At 40.5% G+C, this 20,096-nt stretch overlaps 1 protein-coding gene across 8 annotated transcripts in view; it reads right to left on the bottom strand.

The window, feature by feature from the left end:
* Positions 1-315: 315 nt before the first annotated feature.
* Positions 316-20,096, bottom strand: part of HPS1 (HPS1 biogenesis of lysosomal organelles complex 3 subunit 1) — a 108,325-nt gene continuing 88,544 nt past the window's right edge. For all 8 annotated transcript variants that reach the window (XM_033942549.1, XM_033942548.1, XM_033942554.1 and 5 more), the window contains 7 exons: positions 12,304-12,371; positions 10,761-10,892; positions 7,500-7,565; positions 6,444-6,588; positions 5,150-5,263; positions 2,122-2,204; positions 316-837 (listed from right to left, as the gene is read on the bottom strand). In XM_033942549.1, coding sequence (XP_033798440.1) covers positions 675-837; positions 2,122-2,204; positions 5,150-5,263; positions 6,444-6,588; positions 7,500-7,565; positions 10,761-10,892; positions 12,304-12,371 — 771 coding nt within the window. In that variant the 3' untranslated portion in view covers positions 316-674. The remainder of the gene's footprint in view (positions 838-2,121; positions 2,205-5,149; positions 5,264-6,443; positions 6,589-7,499; positions 7,566-10,760; positions 10,893-12,303; positions 12,372-20,096) is intronic.

The raw sequence follows: 20,096 nt of genomic DNA, 5'->3' as shown, positions 1-20,096 counted from the left end.
TCTTTGTTATTTTCCCCGCTAAACATTTGGACTATAACAAGTGATTTAAATGCAACAATTTACAAGCTGCCTCTCTTGTAAATTGGTTAGTGTACCCTAGTAAAAGGACTCTTTGATTCTTATCAAAGCCTTTAGTTACTCTATGGCAATCTGTTCAATTTCTCGGGTTCATCGAATAGCAACAGTCAATGAACACCTTCATCATTTACCAAAGGTTTAATGCATGTATGTCTCTCCCTCACCCCCCTTTGATCTTATAGAATGAAAGCTAGGTGGAAACACAAATACTGTATACAAAATAAACCAAACAGCCACCAACATAAAAAATTTTCCTTCCATTTATTTGGCCAGGTCACTTAGGAAGTGAAATACTGTATACAGCCACTACATTAACTTTCAAATTTCAATTACTGTCACTTTCTGGATTGCAAAGATGATAAAATATTTAACACTGTTCATAACATTTTAAAACTGATAATGTAGTACAGATTGTATATCCAGCCTCCTTGCCACCTGTGGACTGAGTAATTTTTGAATATATGTATACAAGGCAGGAAGCAGCAAAATCATCTCCTCTAAAATAGATAAGATTCTTGTCAAAAACAAAAGAATATCTATTAGAAGAGCCTTCATCTCAGAGTGTGGTGTCATCTTTATTCTTCCCTGCTGAATTTTCACAATAGTGGGATTCGTGAAGGTTCCCAAAGTTTTCGTGCAAGATCACAGCACTGTTGGATCAAAAATTCAGTAGGGATGATTCCCAAGTGAACTGTCAACAGTTCATAGCATTTCACTATCTCTGATGGGTGGTTCTTGCTGTAATAGTGTAGCAGTTTCCTGGAAGCAAGATGGGAAAAATGTATTATTTACGATGCCTTTGGCAATCAAAGACAGTTCCAGATTCTTTAGAAACAAAGAAAAATTAAGGTAGATAAAAAACATATGGCCTATCCAATCTACCCATCCATGCCATCTATTATCTCTTCTTCTCCCTTAGAGATCCTATGTACTTACTTGCTTGAATTCAGATTCAGTCTGTCTCCACCACCTCCAGTCTGAGACTGTTCCATGAATTCATCACCCTTTCCATGAAGAAGTATTTCCTTGGGTTACTCCTAAGTCTGTCTCCTTTCATCTTCATTTCATGCCCCCTCATTCCAGAGCTTCCTTTCAATTGAAAGAGACTCACCTTCTGTATATTTATGCCACAGAAATATTTAAACATCTCCCTCATATCTCCCCTCTCCCATCTTTCTTCTAAAGTATACACATTGAGATTTTATGCTTTATGACAAAGACCACTGATCATTTTAATTGCTGCCTTCTGATACAACTCCATTCTCTTTATATCTTCATCGGGGTCTCATCCGAGAAACTTATACAGAGGCATTATCACCTCCTTTTTCCTGCTTGCCATTACTTTCCCTATGCACCTAAGCATCCTTCTAGCTCTCACCATCACCTTTTTCTGTTCAGCCACCTGAAGATCATCACATATAGTATAATCACACCCAAGCCCCGTTCCTATTTCATGCACAAAAGCATTTACCCCCCTAAACCAGTGTTTTACAACATGGCTACATATGGCCCTCCAAAGTCCTCCATTGCAGTCATCAAACAGTTGGCAGAAATGCTCTTCAGATCCTGTGAACATGTTAATTTCAGTCTTGCCCACTTGCTATAGTAACTGCAAACAATCTCTTAAGTGTGTTATTGAGGTGTCATTTGTGGAATTTGCTGTTAATCTAAAATAAATTGAGTTTTTAAAACATATCCTTGAAGTGTTGTAGAATCAACATTAGTATTAATTTTAATGTTTAGTGCCCAGTCTGAACAAACAGCTCAAGGCAGTTTACAAAATTAGTAGTATGTGTAAGCTTTAAATCTTTTGGTGGCCCTCAGAGCTTTCTCGTGTTCACATTGCAGCCCTTTGCACGAAAAAGGTTGGAGACCATTGACCTAAACTGCACTGCTCCCTTGATTTTTTTTTTTTTTTTTAGAGACCAAATGCATAAACCTGCATTATTATTTTTTTAGCAACTTTAGTCTACTAGCAGTCCAGAAATAAAGTTTATGATTTCTGGCAGGTGTCCTTTGTGGATGCCTCCCTTTTTAAATTACCTATAATAATCTCCTGCCAGCATGCCAATGGGAGAAGAATCATCGGACAAGACAGGCACTTCGATCACCTCTAGCTTATAACCCTGGAGAAGAGAAAGGAGAAGGCAACGATGAAAACTGCTAGGAAGGAAAATGTCATGATCAACTGAAATTGACGTTTGATAGTAGGGGATTGATTATATTTCATTTCTAGAGGGCAAAATATTCCCTTACTTTTAAGTCCTTTTACCCTCTGACCTCGCACCAATTTTCAAAGGGGAAAAATTTTCACAGAAATTTGAGTTGCATGGAGGGTGATTTTAACACAGGCCACCTATGCAAATAAGCACCTTCTTAAGTCTACATTATGAAGACACATAGGCAGCTGGGAACCTTCGCCTATCTTTAAAATACACTACCAGCAAAAGCATCAAGAATCAAACCCAGACTGATGCCATGAACATTTATGTCCGCTTGGGAGTGGGGTTAAATATTTGCATATAAAACATGAGTACATGCACATTTTAAAAATGACGCGTGTAAATTGTGATTCTGTCCTTCCTCTGCTCAAACAAGCCTACATGCAGCTCATGTAATAGCACATGCTTCTTGAAACTAGGCATCCTTTTAAGCACATAACCCCAGAGCCGTTACAAGTATAAAAAATCCATTATGTGCAAAATGCCCATTAGAAAATTACCCCTGAAGATCTGTCACAAATCTGTACCCACTTTTTCCATATATAATTACATGGATACCTTTGGAAACAACGGTCAGTATACTCTCCACATCAATCCTGACCCCAAGAATGCCTCTCCAAAACATGGGTACAATTGGGTATGTACTGGCAATATGCACATAACCAAACCTCTTTGTGTCATAGGCAATTTTCAAAAACCCCATTTCAGCGAATGAAACCTTGGGTTATACATGAAAAACCTTTGAAATTACCTCCCCGTGTTTATGAGTTTATTTATTAATTTTTTTTAAATTTCTTTATTGAGTTTTCAAACTACAATTATGCAACAAATGATTCACAGATATGGATATTATAAAACATGCACAACAAAACTTAAAGACATTAATGTGCAATTATATTATCCCCCACCCTCCCACTTGATATACAAATAAAATAAAACTTTCATGAAACTATTCATAAAATCCCTAAATCAAATTCCAATTCCACTCCCTTCCCCCACCCCCATTTATGAGTTTAAAGAATCCACAGAAGACAGGATAGTCTGTAGGGATGTGAATTCTTTTGAAACATTTTAGGGTTTTTTTTTTTCTTATGAACATTGCACACTATTTTTTGATAGTGCACACTATTGAAAATAGCGCGTTGACCTTTTCAGTAGTGTGCACACTATTTTTCATCACCTCCAAAACTATTTATTCCTTTACTTGGCATTGTTGCTGAGAAGCAATATGTGTCTTCTATGGCTCTTATGGGAGTTTTGCATCTCCAAATGTCTGTTATTTGGAACTTTCTCTTGTTCAACATCAAGTTATATAAAGCAGCCATTTCACTATCTGCCAATTACATTACATTAGATTACATTAGGGATTTCTATTCCGCCATTACCTTGCGGTTCAAGGCGGCTTACAAAAGATTTATAAACGGGGGTTACAATGGGAGAACAATTGGTTTACTAGAGTAGTAAAGAGTAGATCTTTTGACATTTCTTGGGTTGTTAAGATTAAGGCGGCTTACAAAAGATTTATAAAAGGGGGTTACAATGGTAGCAAAATTGTTATTACTAGGGTAGTAAAGAGTAGATCCTTTGTCAGTTGTTAAGAGTAAGTGAAGTTAGGGTTGTTTCAGGAATTTCTTGAAAAGTATTGTTTTTATTTCTTTTTTTAATGTCTTGTAGTCTGGGGTGGTCATCAGAAGGTTGGAGATCTGGTTGTCTAGCCTTGCAGCTTGAGGGTTAAAATATATATATATAAAAAAAAACCCAAAAACCAGAAAATAATTTAAAATTTGTACAAACATGGGAAACTAAATAGAGACATAAAAACATGATGGCTGATAAAGGCTAAATGGCCTATCTAGTCTACCCGTCTGCAGTAACCATTATCTATTCCTCTACACAGGGGTGTAAAAGTCCCTCCTCGAGGGCCGCAATCTAGTCGGGTTTTCAGGATTTCCCCAATGAATATGCAAGAGATCTATTTCCATGCACTGCTTTCATTGTATGCTAATAGATATCATGCATATTCATTGGGGAAAACCCGACTGGATTGCGGCCCTCGAGGAGGGACTTTGACACCCCTGCCTACGAGATCCCACATGCCTATCTCATGCCTCTGTCTCCACCATGTCTTCCAGGAGACTGCTCCACATATCTACCACCCTTTCTGTAAAAAGTATTTCCTTAGATTACTCCTGAGCCTATCAGCAATTAACTTTATCCTATGCCCTCTCATTCCAGAGCTTCCTTTCAAATGAAAGAGAATCGACTCATGTGCATTTACGCCACGTAGGTATTTAAATGTCTCTATCATTATCTCCCCTCTCCTGCCTTTCCTTTAAAGTATACATATGGAGATCTTTAAGTCTGTCCCTATATGCCTTATGACAAAGACCACATACCATTTTAGTAGCCTTCCTCTGGACAGACTCCATCCTTTTTATATCTTTTTGAAGGTGCGCTCTCCAGAATTGTACACAATACTCTAAACGAGGTATCACCAGAGTCTTATACAGAGGCATCAATACCTCCTTGTTCCTACTGGCCATACCTCTCCCTATGCAACCTAGCATCCTTCTAGCTTTCGCCATAACCTTTTCAACCTGTTTGACCACCTTGAGAATATCATATACTATCACACCCAAGTCTTGTTCCTCTTTCATGTACAAAAGAACTTCACCCCCTAAACAGTACTGTTCCTTTGGGTTTTTTTCTTGCATTTCTTAGCATTAAATTTTAGCTGCCAAATTTCAGACCATTCTTCAAGCTTTAAAATTTTTGCCTGTACCCTTCTCTTGCCCTGTAGTTTACTATTAGCAACAACAAAAAAATAGCAGTAGTTGTGTCAGTTGTACCATTTCATTCTCGAACCAGAGGAAGTAGCAGCAGTAATAGTCACCGTCGCGGAGAGTCAAGGTTGTGTAGCCCTTCTGGAGGTACCGTCTTGCCAGGCCAATCAGTGACCAGATCTGAACAGGAAGAAACATCAGTTAGAAGAGTATGCTTTGAAACCAAACTGCTATTTTCACATGTATTTTTTTCAGCTTTATTTCCGATATGGTTAAGTTCATAAGAATTGCTATACTGGGACAGACCAAAGGTCCAACAAGCCCAGTATCCTCTTTCCAACATAGGCCAATCCTAGCTAGATCCCAAATAATAAAATAGATTGTATTTATTTATTTTATAGTATTGGGCCCAGTGGTTTACATTCAAGCATTTTTCTCTATCTGTCCTGGTGGGCTCACACTCTATCTAATGTACCTGGGGCAACGGGGGATTAAGTGACTTGCCCAGGGTCACAAGGAGCAGCATTGTATTTAAACCCACAATTTCAGGGTGCTGAGGCTGTAGCTCTAACCTCTGCACCACACTTCTATGCTGCTTATGCTAGGAATAAGCAGTGGATTTCCCCAGGCTATCTCAATAATGGCCTATGGACTTTTCTTTTAGGAAATGATGCAAACCTTTTTTAAACCCTGCTAATCTTCCTGATTTCACCACATTCTATGGCAATGAATTCCAGAGTTTAATTACATATTATATGAAGAAATATTTTCTCTAATTTGTTTTAAATCCACTACTTAGTAGCTTCATGGCATGCACTCTAGTCCTAGTATTTTCGGAAAGAGTAAACAAGTGATTCACATCTACCCTTTCCACTCCACTCAGTATTTTATAGACCTCTATCATAATACCCCTGAGTCTCTTCTCCAACCTGAAGAGCCCTAGCTGCTTTAGCCTTTCCTCAGAGAAGTCGTCCTATCCCTTTTATCATTTTCATTATTGTTTTATGCAGTTCAGAAAAATAACAGAATTAGAACACATTTGAAACTTTTGATCAGGCACACTAATCATCAAAATTTCAACTGACCAATTGTGTATCTTTCATAAACAAGTATGTCAGTCATTTTATTATAAAGCTCCTGCATTCAAAATATGTGCAGTTTGGTCATTGGATAGGTTGAAGCCTTGATGACTAACATCAATGTTCAAATTTGAGTCCTTTCCCAATTTAATCAGCCATTTTTCTATATGTGCCTACTTTCCTTTATGGAATAGGCTCTCACCAGGCTCCCAAAACCTTATTGAACAGGCCCCATAATATTTTTTGCTAGCTTTCAAAACCTGAAATGACAGAATAATTACCTTCATTTTTATGAAATTTGATAAGGTGCTGTTTCCTAGTTCGGCAGTCGACTTCTCGTTGATACTGAGGGATGGGGCGATCATCTGCCCTGCAGTGCGATCCACATAAATAAAGTGTACCAGCCCTGGAAAGTCCTCCAGGTAGGTAAGGGTAAAGGTTAAGGCAAAGAACTCACTAAGTGCAGTAAAACACTTGCTCTTTCCTGTTGATGGCATAAGGCAAGTGAGCAAACTGAGCAATTCTGAAGGTTCTCAAGGTCATTTGCAAGAGTCTTACTGATAAAAGCCACCAGCTAGTTCAAGAGAAGGACGGACAGAACTTCTTGAATAAATCTTAATGTTACATTTTAAATTTTGTGAAATGATTCCCTGTTCTCTTGTTTTCACATGTTTGTAATTCTGCTGAGTTTGGAGTCATCGGCAAATTTTTGATAAGCAGAGAATTAATTGAACATGAGCTAATTAACTAAAGTTCAGTGCATACTAATGGACATTAGAGTACACGAACCGCCACATCATCCATAGGTATAAAACAGGATTTGCAGCATTTAGCTAAGCTCTAGTAATAGGGCCTCTTAACATTCAAGAAATAAAGTAAGAAATACAGTCATTTGAGTACTATCTGAACTCCAAAAACACTACTCAGGACACATAAGCTTCCAATGCCAAATACGAGGAATTGTGCATCTTAGACCGCCACCTCCACCCCATTAAACCCAGGTTACTGCTTCGTCTATTTAGCGATCAAGTTATTATATTCCAACATCATACTCTGAGCTACACATGTCTACATCTCTTATTTGAAACAATGGGACGAGTGGGTTGGTTTTTTATTAATTACAAAATATTGAGACCAACATTCAACATGATTTAGTAACCCATCCCCCTCTTTTACTAAGCCCGATAATGTGGGCTGCTGCGTTAAATGCTCCGATGCCCGGGGAGTTTGAATGGGCGTTGGAGCATTTGCTGCACGGCACTTGCTCCTGCAGCCTAGTAAAAAGAGGGCCTATGTCAACTATTTGCTGCTGATAAAACAACTGCTGAATAGGATATGAAACCACGGTGATATTTCTCTTACTCTTCACCAGTAAGAAGTTCTTCCAGTCTATCAACTTTTCCCTGCCATGGAAAATGACACGTTTCAATTAGTACAAAACAGTGACAACATCCAGTATTTTATCCAAGCAATACAAAGTGTAGATAACACTGGCTACAAATAACTTAGGAGTATAAAAAGTACAGCAAATGGAAATAAGGAAAATTATCTGGAACTAAAGTTCTAGTTAGTAGCGGGAAGAACCAACAGCATTGTAAGCCAATCAAACTTATAATCTACTCAGACAAAGTAGAGAAAGGCATCTAATGAGTTATAATTAGGGAAAATAAAAATCCAAGATGTTAAAAACACAGAGCTCTGGGAGACTAAGGGCTCCTTTTACAAAGGTGCGCTAGCATTTTTAGCGCATGCGCTACAATGCCGCGTGCACTAACCCCGCGCTACACGGAAAATACTAACTCCAGCTCTATGGAGGCATTAGTGTCTATTGCGCGCTAAAACCCCTAGCGCACCTTCATAAAAGGAGCCCTAAATCTCTCTGGAAAAAGATGCACCATTTAAAACTTGTAAAAGATATCCTTTACTTGCAAGCTTTTTGCACTTTTTCCCAAAACATAAATCTAGCCTTAGCAAGTCATTGTAGAAACATCTACTCATATAAATATCACCACTGACATCTAGACTGCATAAACATGCAAATAGTGATTTTAGAAAGCTGTTATTTGCATGCATATATCCCTTGGGATGCAGGCTTGGCACGTGCAAAACATGTACTTCGCTTATAACTGAAAAATCTTGTTGGCTTTTGCATCTGCCCAAGGCATGTGGAGGGCTATCATCCAGTTTAGACCTGAGGCCTAAAATCAAGGGGCAGATGCAAAACTAACATTCCCTCTCACCTTCTATTATCCATATTCTGGATATCAAAGAGTCTGGGGAGGGAGTACACCCTCTACCTCCAATATCCCTCTCAGTTCTTACCAGAATCTCCCTGGATTTTAGTGTGAGGCTGAGTGATCCTTGGACACTGATGCCCTATTGACATTAGGCTGCAAAATGGAACCTCTATTTCCCTAGAGCAGTGCTTCCCAAACATTTTAGCAGTTGAATATTCATGTGATCCCAGTTAACAAGAAAACACACACACACACATAAGTTAAGCAGCACACTGATGATTTCTATAGATTCATAAATACATAAATATGTTTAAAATAATTACGTGATTATGCACAGCTCTGCAAACTCCTTAGATGACTGAGTGGCTCTGTTGTGCCATAATTCACTTACTAAACTAAACTAAACCTTAAGTTTATATACCGCGTCATCTCCACGGAAGTGGAGCTCGACACGGTTTACAGGAATTAAAAACAAAAAAAGGAACTCCAATGGAAGGAAGAAGGGCTTGGTAAACAGGAAGGAAAGAGGGGACTTAGAATAATGGAGAAGGGGGGGGTAGTTACATTTTGGAGAAAAGCCAGGTTTTCAGATAAAAGGTAAAAGCTGTGGTGTCTACAGTTGGGGGTCTACATATAAATATATGTTTGTGAGTCGGTGGATTTGGATGTATGCATGACTGGTTGAATTAGCAAATGACTGGGAGCATTATGTTAGGTGGGTGGTGACTCTGTGTGACCGGGTGTGAGAAGGGAAGTCCTATTTATCTTCCTTCTTCCTTCTATTACAACAAATATTGACTGAGCAGGAGGAGGATATAGTCTGTTCCAGTATGGCAACTCTTATGTACCCTTATTTTTTACTCCTGCTAGCTTCATCATTTTCTTGTCCGCTCTCACCCTTTTCTTCCCTCCCCTCACACACTCCTTTTTTGTTCTCGCTATTATTTGCCCACCCTTATCTCCCAGCTCATGTTCACTCTTGCCCACCACGGCCTCAGGTCATCCCCAAAAGCCACACCCCATTTCTTCTTCATTCCCTTTCCCCTCAGGCTCATCTTCCATATTGCAGGCACTACCACCACTGGCGGGAGGGTTGGGGGTGGGGATAGATTAAAGTTTATTTTGTGTGTCCTTTAGCCTTTTTACTTTAGTGCATAAAATTTGTTTTGCTATTTTTTTTTAATAGCTGATATTCAGAATATAGCTTTAAAAGTGGAAGTATTACTATTAGGTGATTTTAACATGCCAGATATTGATTGGGGTAGCTCTACTGCAGGGCCTTCTAGAAGTAGGGAGATCCTGTATTCTCTACAAGGAGAACAGTTGGTAATGGAACCCATGCAGGATGGGACCCTACTGGACTTAGTGCTTACAAATAGAGAAAGTGTTTCTGATGTTACAGTGGGTGATCATCTGGCATCCAGTGATCAACACATGGTGTGGTTTAATATTAAGACAGGTATAGAGAGGGCTCATTCAAAAGTAAAGGTTCTAGACTTTTAAAAAAATGAATTTTGTTTGGATGGGGGATTATGTCAAGGAATTGTTGTCTGGATCGGAACATCTGGACGGAGTAGAAATGCAGTGGGCAAAACTGAAAGGAGTAATTGTAAGGGCAACAAACCATTTTGTAAGGATAAGTAAGTAAATAGGTACTCCCCTGATATTCGCAGGGGTTCTGTTCCAGGAATCCCCTTGAATTTCAAAAAAACACGAATATGGTTTTTCGCCTGTCAAAAGGCAGGAGAGGGCAGCTAGAGCGCCAGCGAGTGAAGAAAATCACTCGTGGTATGCTCCGACCGCCTCTAAAGTAAGGCTACACCAATCAGGAGCTACTTTGACAGGCAGCTCCTGATTGGTGTAGCCTGACTTTAGTACAGGAAGAGGCAGTCGAGAATACCGTGAATTAGTGAGTCTGCGAACTGCGAATTCGCGGGGGAGGGGAGGGGAGACACTGTGTACAAGTCCCATTCTCCCCCTCTACAAATTATGTAACTACATAAGGAAATGTTACATTGTTTCCTCTCACTTCAGTTTCATTATTTTCTTTTCTTCATTCCCCAATTATTGAAAATACAAAAAGTATTCATTAAAAAAATTGTCATCCAATTGAATGGCCTAATGGACAATATAGGAGTGTCCATTGCTATAATTGAATCTGAAAATAACCTTGAAGTGGTTATAACTGGGATCATCAAGATATTGACATATTATAGAACCATAGTCGACATCTGTACATCTAGCAGGTTTTCTTCTTTTTGGATTCAGTAAAAGCTGACAAGACTTTTTTTTTCCACAAATTTCATTCGCCCTGCCATTCTATATCTGCCTTTTCCCCCTCTTTTTCTATAGAATACTTACTGAACAAGCTTCATGGCCTGATCCTGTAGACTCTGAGACAAACTCATAGTTCCTCCAGTTGGTTTTGTTAAGAAAAACTGACGATACAGAGAGCAGAGCTGATGTTTTACACTGCCACAAGCCTGAAGAAGTCTAAACACAGAACACATTCCATTATAACACATAAACAAGAGACTTTATTGGCACCTGGTATGTCTTCCTAACTAAGGGAAAGTTAAGACAATAAGAACAGAGTGCCTGCATTTTTTTTTCATCCTTTTGAGTTCCTATGGCATTTTATATTTTTAGGTCAAAGGCCTATAGTTGTATAGACCACTAATGTTGAATATCCCTCTCAGATACTCAACTTCAGATTAGCCAAATGTTACTAAATTTGCTTTGAGGAAGAAACAATGGAAATTCTGAAAATGTTTAGATTTGGTTTTCTTCTTATACCAGTTGTGATAAGATCCAAGTGATTCTTCAGCATTTGGTTTCTATAAATTTACTTAGCAGCGTTAGACATTCTAAGCTTGAATAATCAAGAGAAATTGAATGAGGTGATATTCAAGTTTAGGATTAACTTTTTCATACCCCCAGAGGATCATCACCAGAAGTTTAAAACCAGGGAAGCCGGGGTTCATATCCCACTTCTCCTACTGATACTCCATTGCCTCAGACAGACTTTCACTATTGAGTCTGTTTGGGCCAGGAAATAATTTGTACCCCTGAATGAAACTTGCCTTAAAAAACTTCAAAAATCAACCTTACAAATAAAGTAGTGAACTGTATCATTGTGTTTCAAACACACAGAATAATATGGTGAGCAAACCAAAAATGTATAATACACAGTGGTGCCTCGCATAACGGACGCCTCGCACAGCGAACGCTGCGCATAACGAACTTTTTGTCTTGCTCCCTATAACGAACTTCGTTTCACACAACGAAGTCGCCCGAGGGGCCCGGGGGGGGGGGGGGCGGAACTACTCTCGCCGCTTCCTAATGTGAGCCGGGAACAGCAGCACCCTCCTGTCTGAATGCAGTGTTCCATCATCTCCCTCCACCTTACCTTAGATGCCGAGTTTTCCGGCTTTCTTTTTCGGCCAGCCACACACTTTCAAAGAGCAGCACATGCGCGCATGCTCTGTTGTTCAATCTTCTCCTCTGACGCAACCGGAAACCGGAAGTTGCAGGAGAGGAGAACATTGATCAACTCCAGCAGCTGCGCGTGCACAGCTTTTTGAAAGCGTGCGGCTGGGTGAAAAAGAAAGCTGGCAAACTCTGCATATAAGGTGAGGTGGAGGGAGGGAAATGTAGGGCTGCAGAACGAATTATTTTGTTTTACATGTATTCTTATGGGAAAACGCGTTTCACACAACGAACTTTTCGCATAACAAACTTGCTCCTGGAACGAATTAAGTTCGTTGTGTGAGGCACCACTGTACTTGCTTGAAAGCTAGTGGAAAGCTGTTTTATTGAGACTAAGCATAGCAGGTTTTGTATTGGATTATAGATTACCCCTAAATTTTGCTGAGTTTACCTGTCTCCACCATGTAATACTTACTCCTTAGAGCTCCCATGCTCATTTCTGGAGAAAATTTTGTTCTTAAATTCAAGCCAACTGTTTTGCAACTAGACAGAAAGATAAGAAATAAGATTTTTGATTTGTGATAAATCAAATTTATAAGATTCCTTTGTAGTCTAAAGTTACACAGTAGACTGAAAGGTCTACAAAATGCTTTTACCAGACAGCTCTCTACTGCAAGATACTAGTAGCATAATATTGATATCTAACAGCAGTTAACACATGGTATTCAGCAATTTAAGATTAATTTCTAAAATCCAGATTGATCAGACTAACAAAATTTATGGACACCTGTATTCTTTCAAGTACCATAAAAGAAATTTCCATACAATGGGCTCCAATATATGCACATTTTTCTCATACATATTCATTGTGGTAATCCTGAATACTAACTGGCTAGGTGTGCCACCAGGAAAGGGTTGAGAACCACTGCTTTGCACCTTCAAAACAGAAGAACAATTAAAAAAAATAGTCAAAAAGCATTTAAGAATAAGAAACCAAAAGATCTTGATTGTATCTGTCTTCACAGGCCTTAATATAATAGATGTTAAAAGCCCTTAATTATTATTTTAAAACTTGTACCCCACACAATCTAAAAATCTTTGGCAACTCACAATCAGTACATATATAATGAAAAAAACCAAACAAACCTCGCATTAAACATACATACATAATCTTACACAAATGAATGCATTTCTCATTCATTTAATACTTATTTCATAGTTAACATAGTAACATAGTAGATGATGGCAGATAAAGACCCGAATGATCCATCCAGTCTGCCCAACTTGATTCAATTTAAAATTTTAAAATTTTTTTCTTAGCTATTTCTGGGCAAGAATCCAAAGCTCTACCTGGTACTGTGCTTGGGTTCCTACTGCCAAAATCTCCGTTAAAACCTACTCCAGCCCATCTACACCCTCCCAGCCATTGAAGCCCTCCCTAGCCCATCCTCCACCAAATGGCAATATACAGACACAGACCGTGCAAGTCTGCCCAGTACTGGCCTTAATTCAATTTTTAATATTATTTTCTGATTCTAGATCCAATGTGTTCATCCCACGCTTCTTTGAACTCAGTCACAGTTTTACTCTCCCCACTTATCTCGGGAGCACATTCCAGGCATCCACCACCCTCTCTGTAAAGTAGAATTTCCTAACATTGCCTTTGAATCTACCACCCCTCAACCTCAAATTATGTCCTCTGGTTTTACCATTTTCCTTTCTCTGGAAAAGATTTTGTTTTACGTTAATACCCTTCAAGTACTTGAACGTCTGAATCATATCTTCCCTGTCCCTCCTTTCCTCTAGGGTATACATATTCAGGGCTTCCAGTCTCTTCTCATACATCTTCTGGCGCAAGCCTCCTATCATTTTTGTCGCCCTCCTCTGGACAACTTCAAGTCTTCTTACGTCCTTCGCTAGATACGGTCTCCAAAACTGAACACAATACTCCAAATGGGGCCTCACCAATGACCTGTACAGGGGCATCAACACCTTCTTCCTTCTACTAACTACGCCTCTCTTTATACAGCCCAGCATCCTTCTGGCAGCAGCCACTGCCTTGTCACACTGTTTTTTCACCTTTAGATCTTCGGACACTATCACCCCCAAGGTCCCTCTCCCCGTCTGTGCATGTCAGCTTCTCACCTCCCAGCATATACGGTTCCTTCCGATTATTAATCCTCAAATGCATTACTCTGCATTGAATTTTAGTTGCAGGCATTAGACCATACCTCTAACTTTTGCAGATCCTTTTTCATATTTTCCACTCCCTCTTTGGTGTCTACTCTGTTACAAATCTTGGTATCATCTGCAAAAAGGCACACTTTTCCTTCTAACCCTTCAGCAATGTCACTCACAAACATATTGAACAGGACTGGCCCCAGCACCGAACTCTGAGGGACTCCACTACTCACCTTTCCTTCCTCCGAGCGACTTCCATTAACCACCACCCTCTGGTGTCTGTCCGACAGCCAATTTCTAACCCAGTTCACCACTTTGGGTCCTAACTTCAGCCCTTCAAGTTTGTTCAACAGCCCCCAATAAGGAACCATATCAAAGGTTTTGCTGAAATCTAAGTAAATTACATCTATCATATGTCCTCGATCCAGCTCTCTGGTCAACCAATCAAAAAATTCAATCAGGTTCGTTTGGCACGATTTACCTTTTGTAAAGCCATATTGCCTCAAGGGATGTTTATCCTACATTGTTTTTAAGTCAATAAGTGTATCCCAGTCTATCCTTAAATTCTTCTCAAATTGCAGCAACAGCAGCAATGAATACCCGATTTCTTATTCTTAAAAAGAGATTAGGCTCTTACCTTGCTAATATCTTTTCTAGTAGATAGGTGTGTCATTCTGGATGGACAGGTAATACCCCAGAGCTCGTGAGCCATGCAGAAGGGCCGAGAACTGGTAATGGTTTTCCAGGACATGAAATCTCAGGAACTTTCTGTGGTTTGGAAATATGGGAATGTGCAGGTAGGCCTCTGCCAAATCCAAAGAGGCCAGAATTTCACCCACTGCTACTGCCACTATGACTGATCGTATTGTCTCCATGCGAAATGTGGAACTTTCAGTAGTGCATTGGATCCAGAATAGGTCTCCAATTGTCTGAGCCTTCCTTGGGCATGAGGAAGTATATGGAGTATCTGTCTGAGCCCAAATCTACGGGCAGCACAGACTCTATGACCTGAATATCTAACAGCCTCTGAACTGTAGCCACAACCTTGCTTGTTTTCTCTGATTGCCCTGTCAGGGAGTCCACAAACCAGTCCATCAAGGGCTGGATGAATTTGAGCTTGTAACAGCTCTGAATGATCTCCAGTACCCAATGGTCTCACGAGATCTGCGCCCAGGGCTCTGCATAGATTGAGAACCGTCCCTCTACCTTCAGAGGAACCGCTCCGGACCTGCTGTCATTGTGCTTCCTTGGAGGTTGCAGCAGAACCAGAACTGGAAGTCTGGTTCTGCCTAGGAATCTCTGTCTGGATCCCTGAAAGGATCTCTGAGAGGAGGCTCTTCATCAGAACTGCCGAAAACATCCGGAGCTTCTAGAGGTTTGCGGTCTGCTGTCAGGTAGAGATTTTGGTCGAAATTCTGCCACACTGGTCATGAGATCGCCCATCCCTTTTCCAAACAACATTTGTCCCTTGAAAGGAAGTCTGCTGAGAGTAGCCATAGAGGCGGAATCTCCTTCCTATTGCCTGATCCAGAGCATTCTGCAGGCTGAGATCTAATAAGCTGAAACTTTGCTCATGACTTTGATGATGTCACAGAGAGCATCGGCTACATATTCTACTCCATCCAATAGGAGCTGGGGACAAAGGCTGGTCCTCCGCTAGCTCAAAGCAACCTGATATGACAGGCGCATGTCACAACAGAAGCTGCTGCAGCTGTTTCGGATTCCCCAAGGCCAACACTTCAAATTGTCTTTTAAGAATAAGATCCACTCTGCAATCCTGCATATCCTTTTAATATCAAGCCTCCCTCGCTTGGCAGGGACATGCAATTAGTTAACTGCGCTACCTTGGAATCTACCTTGGGCTGAACAAACAGCTGCTTTCACTCCTGTGCCATCGGTTACTGCTGAGCCATTGTTTTGGCTTCTTTAAGGGACCTGTCAGAAGTATCCCAATGCTCCATGACCAATACATTGATATCAGGATGCCAGGACGACTAAGAAGACTGGGCTCTCACTCTACTCATTATAGAGCAGAGGGGACCTGCTAGGAGTCCAAATTTAATTCTCGTAGAAAGTCAGTGATAAGATCAAATAGAGCAGAGAGTCTGAAAGCTTGCGGACTATGGGGTCATCCCTTTGATCGAGGGCCACCACTGTATCGAGCACATGTGTACCTGTCTCCTACCCCACATTTTCCGACAGGGAGAGCATAGAAATAAACCCTTCATCATCTCCCTCAGAAAGACTTATCAGATACCTTGTCTGAAACTGAGGCAGACATTCCCTGGGAATCCCAGCACTCTTGTGTGCCTCCTGGTATGTTGCCAGACACCCCTTGGGTATTTTGGCCATCCAGAAAGGCTCTCCACATTAGATTGAAAAATTCCAGAGAAAATGCCATGTAGACAGTGCAGAGTCTCCTTTAGATGACTTCAGCTTGTGTCTCTTGGGCTTTGCGGCCTACGCGACCCTGTGTTTAGGATGACTGCCATTCTGGGGCTCGGGAAGGGATTTACTTCCAAACAACAGATGCCCCCCCAACTGCTTCTCAGCCCTAGAGAGCAAAGGGGAGGCTAAGCCAACCTCTCCCACTCCTCTTCACGTGATGCGTGGCACGTGGTATAAGGGCGCTCTTCGGGCACCATCCAGCACAAATATGGCCTGAATTAGGGGCAAAGGAGCCTGAGGACTCCATCCCTGCCAGATTTGAAGCTTCTGGTGAATTTTATTAAAAAAAAAATATCTGGAAATCCAAGATGGCTAGAGCAGCAGCATTTTGGCTCCAAAATGCTTTAACCAAATTTAAAAAAAAAAACAAAAAAAAACAGCAATTTTAGGATTTTGGAGATGGAGAAATCTAAAGGAAGTGGAAGAAACCTAAATAAAAGGTTTTAAAAACATCCCACACACCCCAATTTTCCTCACAAGCTGTAACAGCCTTACTCACTGTGACCTAAACTGGAAATGTGCTGCAACCTGCCTCAGGTCAAAAGGTAGCTGAATCTGGGAGAAGAAATCACTTCCTCTGTTTCTTTGGGCTGCCAGTCTGATTGGTGTCCAACTGAGCCTCGAACCCCCACAGACCCATGGACAAGAAAGGGGAGCTGCGAAACGCAGCTGGCATCCTGCAAGACCCTGCTGAGCTCCCTACGGATGTCCAAAAGCCTGCGCTCAAGCCCCTGCGATGCTGTAGGCGAGCAATGCTACAAGGGGAATGGACAGGTACCACAGAGGGTTTGGCCTGTCAGCTGCAGACCTCGGTCTGCTTCTCTTCCGTGCAGGCAGAGCCTGACCCTAGACTAGGGGAGCTCTTATCACCAAAATCAGTCAAAATACTGCAAAAAAAAGACCAAAAAAGGACTGAAGAAAATAAAGAAATAGAGTAGATCAGAAAGATTTCTTCTGGCTCACAAGCATATAGAAAAACTGAAGGGGGCAGTAGAGTCATCTAGTAAAGAAGGGGAGATTTTAAAGCTGGAGTGAGTTCCTTCTGCATGGCTCGTGAGCACTGGGATATTACTCATTCATCCAGAATGACACACCTATTGCACTAGAATTTCTTTCACATGTTTCTATAATTGTTCGTTCACACTGAAAATATAGAGTAAGTTGGGTATATCCGTGAAACAAACTCCTACTTTAATGTATTTTGAATTATATTTTTTAGAAGCAGAAGGTAGAAACTGTACAAGAATGAGGCCTTTTGCGATGCAGTGCACATTTAGGCAGGCTTTTACAAAGCTGCGCTGCCAAGCAGCACATGCTAAATGGCCAGCCTCACACAGAAATAGAACGGAGGAGGGTGGGGTGGGGTCAGCATTTACCCCCTCCTTTCCAAAGCTGCGCTAGCGACTGCCGCGTGGCAACAGCCCCGACGCCCTTTAAATCTCTATGGGCTTCGGGGCTGTTACCTCATGGCTTCGTAAAACAGGCCCTTAGTGTGTACTGCTTGGCATTGCAGCTTTGTAAAAAGAGTCATTAATTTAAAAGCTATATCATCCCATAGCAGTTTCTTTTGCCATATTTACACTTCCTTGTAAAAATCCTTACACCCTTGGCTTTCATATTTTAGTCTCTTAAAAAAAAAAAGAAAAATACAATTCAAAATACATTTAAGCAAGAGTTTATCCCACCCATCTACGCAACATTTCATCTCTTTTAGTATATTTAGCAGATGCTTCTACAACTACGTTTGCAGTAACATTAAACTTAATCAGACATTTAAAACCTCAGAGCCCCACAATTTCCACAACCTTCCTTACAGCACAGGTACTCTTTTCTATCCCCACATAAAAATTTCACTAACAGCCATACTTTCAAGTGTTTGTGAAATAGAGAAGATCAACCAGAAATCTTAACTGATGAAAGATGAGATGCTGCAGCAGGATATGCAAGCCTGTGTCCATTACAAACAGCATGCCTCTCTTAATAGGACAGTTAGCCTTTGATTCTGAGCAGATCACAATAACCGCATATCCCTTCAGCAATTCCTGCAGGCAACTATAGGCCATACTCTGCCATTTCTTTTCTTTTTTTTTTTTAAATTCAAACATTTTTATTGTTATTAACTCTACAATGCACATGAATGTACATATAGAATTATTTATCTGAAAAGCTGGCTGTCTTATTCTATATCACTGAAACCAATTTAGAGATTTAAAGAAAAGAAAAAATATAGATAAAAGAAATTCCACCCAAATAAAACTAGATAGAAACATGATGGCAGATAAAGGCCAAATGGCCCAGCCGGTCTGCCCATCCACAGTAACCATTATCTCTTCCTCTACCTAAGATATCCCACATGCCTGAATTCAGACATGGCCTCTGTCTCTACCAGGAGACTGTTCCACGTATCTACCACCCTTTTTGTAAAAAAGTACTTCCTTAGATTCCTTACATGAATAAATAAAACCTAACGGATGGAAAGTGCACATACTTTACCCAGTGGCTGACGTATTTTCAGTACACAAAAACATTCTTCTCTTTTCCACTGCTACTTTTTCATACTGGTATATTAAGCATACTGTGCTCCATCAGAAATTAATATTGAGCATGCTACAATCCTTCCAGTTACTACTTAGTATCACCTACAGGGCAATAGACAGTAATATGCCCAACAATTTATTCTAAACTAAATTAAACCTTAGGTTTGTATACCGCGCCATTTCCACAAGCGTAGAGCTCGGCACGGTTTACAGGGTTAGATTGAAAAGGAGCTACAATGAAGGGTTATAGGAAAGGAGCTAGGAAGATAAAGATGGACAGGGTACCAAAGAGCGGGAGGTGTTAGATTTTTCAAAAGAGCCAAGTTTTCAGGTGTTTGCGGAAGGATTGGAGGGAGCTTGAAATTCTGAGCGGGGATGTGAAGGTGTTCCAGAGTTCTGTGGTTCTAAAGGGGAGGGATGTTCCTAGTTTTCCTACGTGGGATATACCTTTTGCAGAGGGGAATGATAGTTTCAGTTTTTGGGAGGATCTAGTGGAATTAGGGTTAGAGGAGTTCCATAAGAGTGGGATAATGGAGGGAGGATGCCATGTAGGATCTTGAAAGCTAAACAGGCACATTTAAAGAGGACTCTGGAGTGAACTGGGAGCCAGTGAAGTTTCGACAAGAGTGGGGAGACGTGGTCGATCTTGCCTTTAGCGAAAATAAGCTTGGCCGCGGCGTTCTGGATTAGCTGAAGTCTATGGAGTTTTTTTTAGTTAGGCTTAAATAGATGGAGTTGCAATAATCCAGTCTAGAGAGGATGGTGGATTGAACAAGGACGATGAAGTGAGAATGATGAAAGTACGATCTCACTTTCCTCAGCATATGAAGACTAAAGAAGCATTTTTTTTACCAAGAAGTTGAGGTGGTCATTGAAGGAGAGAGAGGAGTCTATGATGATGCCAAGGACTTTGCTTGAAATTCTAAGGTGGCAACTACAGTAATATTCAAAAAGTACTTATGCAATCAAAACTTTTTGCATTTTTTATTTTTAAGTCTTCACATCCTATGTCTCAATACTTGGAGGAAGCGCCTTCTGCAGTATCAGAAGCAATGATCAAATTTTTTTTTTTTTAATTATATCCCATATCATCTCATTCTAA

This window comes from Geotrypetes seraphini, chromosome 4 (assembly GCF_902459505.1).
Source record: "Geotrypetes seraphini chromosome 4, aGeoSer1.1, whole genome shotgun sequence".
Classification (NCBI taxonomy): Eukaryota; Metazoa; Chordata; class Amphibia; order Gymnophiona; family Dermophiidae; genus Geotrypetes; species Geotrypetes seraphini.
Note: the sequence above shows the minus strand (reverse complement) of the source record. Positions and strands in the feature narration are given on the sequence as shown.